This window comes from Callorhinchus milii, unplaced genomic scaffold (genome assembly GCF_018977255.1).
Source record: "Callorhinchus milii isolate IMCB2004 unplaced genomic scaffold, IMCB_Cmil_1.0 Scaffold36, whole genome shotgun sequence".
NCBI classification, from domain to species: Eukaryota; Metazoa; Chordata; class Chondrichthyes; order Chimaeriformes; family Callorhinchidae; genus Callorhinchus; species Callorhinchus milii.
In genome coordinates, this window is record NW_024704777.1 from 585,327 (window position 1) to 595,917 (window position 10,591).

Sequence of the window (10,591 nt, forward strand, 5' to 3'; positions counted from 1 at the left end):
CACCCTCACACACACCCTCACACACACCCTCACACACACACCCTTACACACACACCCTCACACACACCCTCACACTCACCCTCACACACGCTCACATACACACACCTTCACACACAACCTCACACAGACCCTCACACACACCCTCACACAGACTCTCACACACACCCTCACATACCCTCACACACACCCTCACACACACCCTCACAGATACCCTCACACACCCTCACGCACCCTCACACACACAACCTCACACACCCTCACACACACACACACCCTCACACACACCCTCACACACACACACCTTCACACACACCCTCTCTCACACACAAACACCCTCACACACACCACACACACCCTCACACACACACACTCACACACACCCTCACACACCCACACGCACACTGAAACACACCCTCACACACATCCTCACACACCCTCACATTACACACACCCTCACAACTACCCCACACCACACCCTCAAACACACACACACCCTCACACAAAACCTCACACACCCTCACACACACAAACCCTCACAAACACCCTCACACACCCTCACACACACGCTCACACACACGTACCCCCACACACACCCTCACACACACACCCTCACACATACACTCACACACACCCTCACACATACACTCACACACACCCTCACACACCCTCACAAACACCCTCACACACCCTCACACATACACTCACACACACCCTCACACACTCTCACAAACACCCTCACACACACCCTGACACACACCCTCACACACACATCCTCAAACACACACACACACACACACCCTCACACACCTTCGCACACACCCTCACTCACACACACCCTCACAAACACCCTCACACACACCCTAACACACATCCTCACACACACCGTCACACACACACCCTCAAACACACACACACACACACACCCTCACACACACCCTCACACACACCCTCACACACCCTCGCAAACACCCTCACACACACACCCTCACACACACCCTCTCACACACACTCACACACCCTCGACCACACCCTCAAACACACCCTCACACACCTTCATACACACCCTCACACACACTCTCACACACTCTCACACCCTCACACACACCCTCACACACCCTCACACACACCCTCACACACACCTCACACACCCCTCACACACACCCTCACACACACCCTCACACACCCTCACGCAGACCCTCACACACAACCTCACACACCCTCACACACCCCCTCACACGCCCTCACACACCCTCACACACCCTCACACACACCCACACCCTCACACACACCCTCATACACACCCTCACACACCCTCGCACACACCCTCACTCGCACCCTCACTCACACACACCCTCACATACCCCCTCACACAGACACGTCACACACACCCTCACACACACCCTCACATACCATCACACACACCCTCAGACACACACACTCAAACACCCCCTCACATAGAGACCCTCACACACACACTCACACACACACTCACACACACACACCCTCACACAACTTCACACATACCTTCATACAACCCACTCACACCCTCTCACACACACACCCTCACACACACACCCGGACGCAAACCCTCATACAACCCCTCACCCCCCCTCCCCCTCATGCATACAGCCTCTCACACCCCCTCACACACACCCTCAAACAAATCATTACACAGACCCTCAAATACCCCTCACATACAACATCATACACACACCCTCAGACATACCTTCACACACACCCACACACACACACTCAGACACACACCGTCACACACCCACTCACACACACACCCTCACACACACTCACACACCCCTTCACACACACACCCTCATACACTCACACCCTCACACACACCCTCACACACACCCACACACACCCTCATACACCATCACACACACATACACTCACACAACCCCTCACACACCCTCAGACATCCTCAGACACACCCTCTCACATACATACCACCACACACACCCTCACATACACCCTCACACTGACCCTCACACACACCCACCCTCAAACACACACACAGGCTCACACACACCCTCACACACACAACCTCAGATACACACACTCACACACCCTCACACCCTCCCCCTCACACACACCCTCAAACAGACCCTCAAACACACCCTCACACACACCCTCACACAGACCATCAGACGCATTCTCACAAACACCCCCTCACACATACCCTCTCACACACTCACACACCCTCTCACACACACCCTCACATACCCTCTCACACACACCCTCACATAACCCCTCACACACACCCTCACACACACTCACATACACACCATCCTACACACACACCCTACAAGCCCTCACACAGACACACACCACACCTCACATACCATCAACACACACCCACACACACATCTCTCAGACTAACACTAATAGGTCTCACACACACATCACTCAGAACATTACTAATATCTCACACTCACTTCTCTCAGTCTAACACTGATACCTCAAACACAATCATATCTCTCAGACTATCACTGATATCTCACGCACACCATCGTACCTCAGACTATCACTAACATCTGTCACACACACATCTCTCAGAGTATCACTGATATCTGTCTCATGTATTCACTGACCTGAGATTCGCAGTTTAGCTTCTTGTTGATGATCCGCGGTGCGAATCACACACCTGATCGTGTTGGTCGACGGTTTGATTTCTATTTGACTTTCAACGCTGAAGAAACCTTTAGAGTCCTCTCTGACCGTCGCGACACTGACCGGTGTTAAGTTTTGTCCCCGATCATCAGTCCACACAACCTCTGGTGCCGGGAACCACCCACTGGATTCACACAACAGCCTCACACCACCGTTGAGCTGCTCTTCAATGTGAACCCACGGCTGGCGGCCAAGCGCTGGGGGGAGACAGGAGAACGTGAGTTAAATATACAGCAGATAATGTCTTGAGAATAACACACACATAACGATCATTGTGTCTGATACAGCGCCGTATCACGTCTTCGAGACGTCTCAAAGCGCTTCACAGAATGTGCTGTAAAGTGAGTTGACTGTGTGTTTTGTGGCCGGGAATCGAACCCGGGTCCTCTCGTTTGCGAGGCGACGGCTCCAACCACTGAGCTACAGCCCTCCACCGTAGATCGTGTGGGTGAGATATCCATTATAAATACCCAACTGATGTGAATGTTTATACCAACGATGATCGTGGCATTAGGTACTGTGCCTTTCACATCAGGAGGACGACCCAAAGTGCTTCGTGGGACGTGGCTTAGTGAAGTGACTGTGTTTGAAGGCTCACAAGACAACCCAATAGCACACAGTGACGTCCCGCAAACAACCGGGAAATGAATACCAATGCTATTGGGTGGATTGTGGGACCGGACACTGGGGCTGAACCCCCTTCCCTTCTCGAGCGGCGCCGAGCGGATGTAATACCCGCCCCGAACATGACCGACCGAGCTCGGCTGTCGCCCGGCCGGTACACGTGCGGACACGCGGTGAACACGACTGACCTGTAACCTGTAATTGGATCTTTGCATCTTCATACGATCCGTCGTAGTCAACAAAACACGTGTAGGTCCCGTTATCGGTCCCGCACATCTGCCAGTGTGAGGGACGCAAACCCCTCCGACAACCTCTCTGTCGACAGCTGTGCTCTGCGTCTGTAGACCTCATCCTGTTCTTCTAGTTGAGGCCGTCCCTCACTGTATAAGTACACGGGGGAGTCGAACCTGGTCCTGAACCACCTGATCTCCACACCCTCCGGCCTCAGGGATACGGAGCACTTACAGTCCAGCACCACACGGGAACCAGCGGTGGCTGTGACTGGGCGCGAGGGGCCGCTCACCGTGAATCTCTCTGTTGATAACAAACCATCGATAGCGTTAGTATTCTCCCAAACACATCCTCAATGAACGGCGGCCCCAGATGTGGGCGAGTGTCCTCACGCCACACGCCTCGGGTCACCGGCGGTGAGTAGGAACCCAATTGTCAGTCGATCGGTGGATCGGCTATTCCGGGGCTAATAATCCATTAAAAAATGAATTGGTCTCTTAATCCACGGCTGTTCGTGGGGACACTGCTGTGCGCAATTCGCTGCTGCGGTTCACCCACAAACTATACAGTCAATTCACTTTACAGTGTGTCCCGTGAAGGGCTTTGAGACGTCTGGAAGACCTGATAATCCGCTGTATCAAATACAAGGATTATTATTATTATTATTATCATTATCAGTAAAATTATTGGGTGTCCTTTACCATCCACCTGAACAGGCAGACAGGCCTCGTGCCTCAACATCTCCAATACCCACCCACACTCCCCCCAGAAAATCACACACACACAGTGTTTTCTTACCGGCCTGAGCCACGGCCAACACAGCCCAGAGGATCTGAATCAAGTGATTCCGGCTCATCCTCCGGCACCTACACAAGGAGATCAGACCCGGTTACCGCGCGGCACCTCAGCTCATCATACACAGGGAATCAGGGATCCAATATTCCCCACGGGATCGGTTGGGGAACAGTCCTGCGGTCGTGACTCGCTGTCAGTCACATCACATTCCTGCGCTGAGACCCTCTGGTTCCTCCCTCACCTTCCCAGGAATGTCCTCCATCCCACAGGGAACGCGCAGGACCGAGGCCCCGGTTAGTGGGTGCCAGACCTGTGCGGGCGGAGGAGGGGCTGAGGTGGGGATGGGGCCAGAACCAGGAGACATGTAAATGGCCAACGAGGACCTTGCGGTGGTCCGGCCGGGGATGGCGGTCAGCGGAGCTGAGCCGGGAGGGGATGAGGGGTGAACGGAGCCTGGAGTGGGAGAGGACATGGGGTCAGGTCTTTACACGACTCCGACCGTCTCCAGAGAAACACGACGGGATCGGACACCCGGAGCCACTTAAACAGCGTGAGCGAGTGAGTGTGAGAGAGTGAGTGTGAGCGAGTGAGAGAAAGTGAGTGTGAGAGTGTGAGAGAGCGAGTGAGTGGGTGTGAGAGTGAGTGTGAGATAGTGTGAGAGTGTGAGAGTGTGAGAGTGAGTGTGAGAGTGTGAGAGTGTGAGAGTGAGTGAGAGCGAGTGAGTGAGTGTGAGAGAGTGAGTGTGAGCGAGTGAGAGAGAGTGAGTGTGAGAGTGTGAGAGTGAGTGAGAGCGAGTGAGTGAGTGTGAGAGAGTGAGTGTGAGCGAGTGAGAGAGAGTGAGTGTGAGAGTGTGAGAGAGTGAGAGTGAGTATGAGAGTGAGTGTGAGAGAGTGTGAGCGTGTGAGTGTGAGAGAGTGAGTGTGAGAGAGTGAGTGTGAGAGTGTGAGAGTGAGTGTCAGAGAGTGTGAGAGAGTGAGTGAGTGAGTGTGAGAGAGTGTGAGAGAGAGAGAGCGATTGAGTGAGTGTGAGAGAGTGAGAGTGTGAGTGTGAGAGAGTGTGAGAGAGTGTGAGATAGTGAGTGTAAGAGAGTGTGAGAGAGAGCGAGTGAGTGTGAGTGAGTGTGAGAGTGTGAGAGAGAGCGAGTGAGTGAGTGTGAGAGTGAGTGTGAGAGTTTGAGAGAGTGAGTGTGAGAGAGTGTGAGAGAGAGAGCGAGTGAGTGAGTGTGAGAGAGTGAGAGAGTGTGTGTGAGAGAGAGAGAGAGTGTGAGAGAGTGTGAGAGAGTGAGTGTGAGAGAGCGAGTGTGAGAGCAAGTGAGTGTGTGAGAGTGAGTGTGAGAGAGTGTGAGTGTGTGAGAGAGAGCGAGTGTGAGAGAGTGTGAGAGAGTGAGTGTGAGAGAGTGTGAGAGAGTGTGAGAGAGTGAGTGTGACAGAGAGCGAGTGAGTGAGTGTGAGAGAGTGTGAGCGAGTGAGTGAGTGTGTGAGAAAGAGAGTGTGAGAGAGAGTGAGAGAGAGTGAGAGAGAAAGAGAGTGTGTAAGTGAGTGAGGGAGGGAATGAGTGAGTTATTAAGTGAGGGAGAGAGTGTGAGTGTGTGAGTGTGTGAGAGAGAGTGTGAGAGAGAGAAAGTGAGTGTGTGATACTCAGTGCGTGATTGTGTGTGAGAGTGTGAGTGTGAGAGAAAGAGAGTGAGTGTGTGTGTGAGGGAGGGATGGAGGGGGGAGGGATGGAGGGAGTGGGGAGGGAGGGAGGAAACGAATGTTAATAAGTGAGGGAGAGAAAGTGAGTGAGTGAGTTAGTGAGTGTGAGAGAGAGAGTGAGTGAATGAGTGTGTGAATGAGAGAGTGAGTGAGGGAGGGAATGAGTGAGTAAGCGAGGGAGGGAGGGAGGGAGGGAGTATGTGAGAGAGAGAAAGTGAGTGAGGGAGGGAGGGAATGAGTGAGTTAGCAAGTGGGGGAGAGAGGGAGGGAGGGCGTCAGTGTGAGCGAGAGAGAGTGAGCGAGTGAGGGAGTGAGGGAGGGAATGAATGAGTTGGTAAGGGAGGGAGAGAAAGCGAGCGAGTGAATGTGAGAGAGAGAGAGAGTGAGTGAGTGAGTGTGAGAGAAAGTGAGTGAGTGAGAGTGCGAGCGGGAAAGTGAGGGAGAGAGGGAGTGAGTTAGTGAGTGAGGGAGAGAGGGTGGGGGGGAGTGAGTGTGTGAGGGAGAGAGAGAGTGAGGGAGGGAGGGAGGGAGGGAATGAGTGAGTTAGTGAGTGAGGGAGAGAGGGACACTCACATAGTGTCATCTCACTTACCATCCGCTCTCCTCTCCTCTGATCTCCTCTCACGCTCCCCTCTTCCCTCTGCCCTCTCCTCTGATCCCCTCTCACACTCCCCTCTTCCCTCTGCCCTCTCCTCTGATCCCCTCTCACACTCACCTCTTCCCTCTGCCCTCTCCTCTAATCCCCTCTCACACTCCCCTCTTCCCTCTGCCCTCTCCGGACAGGAAGAGGACCATCTCCAGTCCAAACAAAATGGTTCTGTTGAAGATCAGCGACAGAGGGAACAGTCACTTTCTCTTTCGTTTTTCAGAGTTGTTAACTGAGAGAGAGAGAGAGGGAGAGACCGAGAGAGGGAGTGAGTTAGTGAGTGAAGGAGAGAGGGAGTGAGTTAGTGAGTGAGGGAGAGACGGAGTGAGTTAGTGAATGAGGGAGAGAGGGAGTGAGTTAGTGAGTGAGGGAGAGAGGAAGTGAGTTAGTGAGTGAGGGAGAGAGGGAGTGAGTTAGTGAGACTTGGTTGGACACGCAGCGGGAAACCTCCCTCCCTCTATACTATCACAGTCAACTTGTCTTTGAATGTGCCTTTGCCCACTGAGGGCGGGAGGTGAGCGGGTTCTGCTTGGAGCTGAACTGGCCCCAAGGTGACATGTTTGGCATAAACCAGACAGCTCCACAGAGCAGCTTCTCCTATTGCTGATACACAATAAATCAAGAGGAGCTGAGAAACACTGACACAACAGGTGATATATAAGACCGCACCGTGTTTCCAGTAAGTCATTAAACAGCTCGTAAATGTGTTTCAAATTCGAAAAGTACCAGTTCTAATGAAATAATTATTAACTTGTATTGCTCTCCCTTCCTTGTTATCAAAGAAACCTTTGACCGACACTCAAGAATATTGTCAAAAGATAAAACATACATTGCAAGATCTCTCCTGACGGCTGTTGTGTAGTTGAGGTGTATAAATATTTACTGTATGTGAACGTGTGTTCCAATAAAGGAATATTAAAGTGCTGTAGCACTTTGCTGTTCTGTGTAACATCCCACAATTGTCTTAGTAAAATCCCTTCTACTCCTTGAGGGCAGGTTAACAGGGTCTCAGTGGACTTGACTTGCAGCTTGTCAACGAGTGTGGGAATGGAGCCTCTGTCACGGTCTCTCGTCCCCGGTTCCTGAGGCCGGAGGGATCACAGTATCCTGGGGCACTCACTGCTGATAGCGGCACAGCTCGGCCCGGCTCATCGGCAGGACCTGAGAGTGTCGATCAGTCACCGGAGGCGCACAGACAGACAGAGAGAGAGACACAGACGGGCAGAGAGATAGAGAGACACACACGGGCAGACACCACAGACAGCACCGCAGAGACAAACACCGGCAGAGAGACACACACAGGTACAGACGTACAGAGAGACACAGACAGAGAGAGACATACACAGGCAGAGAGAGACACGCACGGGCACTCACACACAGTGAGACACACACACAGGTACAGACACACAGAGAGACGCACAAACAGGTACAGACACAAAGGGCGACACACACACACAGGTACAGATACACAAAGAGACACAAACATAGACACAGACACACAGAGAGACACAAAAACAGGTGCAGACAAAAAGGGAGAAACACACACACAGGAACAGATACACAGAGTGACACAAATATATCTACTGACACACAGAGAGACACACACACATGTACAGATACACAGAGAGACACAAACAACAACAACAACAACAAGATTCAATTTATAAAGCGCCTTTCACGTCAGGAGGACGTCCCAAGGCGCTGCACAGTTGTGTCATGACCCGAGAAGGGGGGAAATGGTCAGGGTGAGGGGAGGGAAGGGAGGGAGCGAGGAGGGGGGAAATGGTCAGGGTGAGGGGAGGGAAGGGAGGGAGCGAGGAGGGGGGACATGGTTAGGTTGAGGGGAGGGAAGGGAGGGAGCGAGGAGGGGGGAAATGGTCAGAGTGACGGGAGGGAAGGGAGGGAGCGAGGAGGGGGAAGAGAGTCGAGAGGGGAGCTGAAGGCACGGTCAAAGAGAAAGGTTTTGAGACCGGCCTTGAAGGAGGAGAGGGAGGAGGCGGCGAAGGCACTGGGGATGGAGGTCCAGAGCCTCGGGGCTGAGAGGCTGAAGGCCCGACCACCGATGGTAGGGCGGTTGGGGCGAGGGATGTGGAGCAGACCGGAGCCAGAGGAACGGAGGGTACGGGCAGGTAGGTAGGGGGATAGTAGGTTGGAGAGGTAGGAGGGAGCAAGGCCGTGAATGGCCTTATAGGTGAGGATCAAGAAACATAGGAAAGACACACAGAGAGACACATACAAAGGGCCAGGCACACAGAGAGACACAAAAACAGGTACAGACACACAGAGAGACACAAAAACAGGTACAGACACACAGCGAGACACAAAAACAGGTACAGACACAAAGGGATAGACAGACATAGGTACAGACACACAGAGAGACACAGACACATGTACACGTACACAGATACAGGTACTGACACACAGAGAGACACAGACACATGTACAGACACACAGATACAGGAACAGACACATAGAGAGACACAGACACAGGTACAGACACAAAGAGAAACACAGAAACAGGTTCAGACATACAGAGAGAGACAGACACAGCTACAGACACACAGAGAGGGACAGACACAGGTACAGAGACACAGAGAGACACAGACACAAGTACTGACAAACATAGAGACACAGACACAGGTACAGATACACAGAGAGACAGACACAGGTAACGAGACACAAAGAGACACAGACACAGGTACGGACACACAGAGAGACACAAATATATGTACTGACACACAGAGAGACAGACACAGGTACAGACACACAGAGAGACCTAGAACAGACAGAGCTACAGAGACACACACAGACAGAGAGACACAGTCACAGGGTGACACGGGGCTGATTCCCTGACCCTGTGTCCAGGTAACGGTGGGGCTGGACTCCTGGCCTTGGCTCTCTCCGAGCTGCTGATCTGCTGGTTCAGCCCCAAAGCCAGTCACTACACCTGCTGCTTGTCTCTCTATCTCACCCCTCAGCCCCTCCCCACACACTGCCACCCCACACACACCCCCAACCGACTCCCACACTCCAGCCCACACCCCCTCTACACTCTCCCGTACCCCCATTTCTCTGGGCTCAACACAACCTGTACTGTATACCCCACCTCCTCTTCTCCCAAACTCCCCGCTCTGATCTACACCTCGACCCCCCCACACTCGGCAGCCACACCCCCTCTACATTCAACCCCCCAACCCCTCTAATCTATTCCCCCACCCCTTTCTACTATCCATCCCCAATCTGCACCCCACTCTGCCCCCGCACCCCTTCTGCTGTCCCTCGCCACTCTAGACCACACTCTGCCCCCGCACCCCCTCTACTCTCCCTCCCCACTTTACACCCCACTCTGCCCCCGCAACCCCTGTACTCTTCCTCCCCACACTACACCCCACTCTGCCCACCTACTCCCCTATACTCTCCCTCCCCACTTTACACGCCACTCTGCCCCCGCACCACACTCTACTCTCCCTCCCCACGTTACACCCCACTCTACCCCCGCACCCCCCTCTACTCTCCCTCACTACACTACGCCCCACTCTACCCACCTACTCCCCTATACTCTCCCTCCCCACTTTACACCCCACTCTGCCCCCGCACCACCCTCTACTCTCCCTCCCCACTCTGCCCCCTATTCTGCCACCGCAAACCCCTCCGCTCTGCCTCCCCACTCTACACCCCACTCTGATTCCCGCACCCACTCTACTCTCCCTCCCTACTCTACACACCACTCTGCCCCCGCAAACCCCTCGACTCTCCCTCCCCACTCTACACCCCACTCTGCCCCGCCAACGCCCTCTACTCTCCATCGCCACTCTACACCCCACGCTGCTCGCGCACCACCATCTACTCTCCCTCCCCACTCTACATCCCACACTGCCCCCACCCCCTCTAATCTCCCTACCCACTCGACACTCCA

The 10,591-nt window shown here is 53.6% G+C and overlaps 1 protein-coding gene across 1 annotated transcript; it reads right to left on the reverse strand.

Moving 5' to 3' along the window:
• Positions 1-2,539: 2,539 nt before the first annotated feature.
• LOC121851396 (butyrophilin-like protein 2) lies at positions 2,540-6,652 on the reverse strand. The gene is made up of 4 exons (XM_042345233.1): positions 6,622-6,652; positions 4,339-4,406; positions 3,498-3,843; positions 2,540-2,882 (listed from the first exon to the last, which is right to left on the reverse strand). Exons 3-4 carry the CDS (start codon positions 3,658-3,660, stop codon positions 2,599-2,601), a joined length of 447 nt encoding a protein of 148 aa, XP_042201167.1. The 5' UTR covers positions 3,661-3,843; positions 4,339-4,406; positions 6,622-6,652; the 3' UTR covers positions 2,540-2,598.
• Between the last annotated feature and the right edge of the window lie 3,939 nt (positions 6,653-10,591).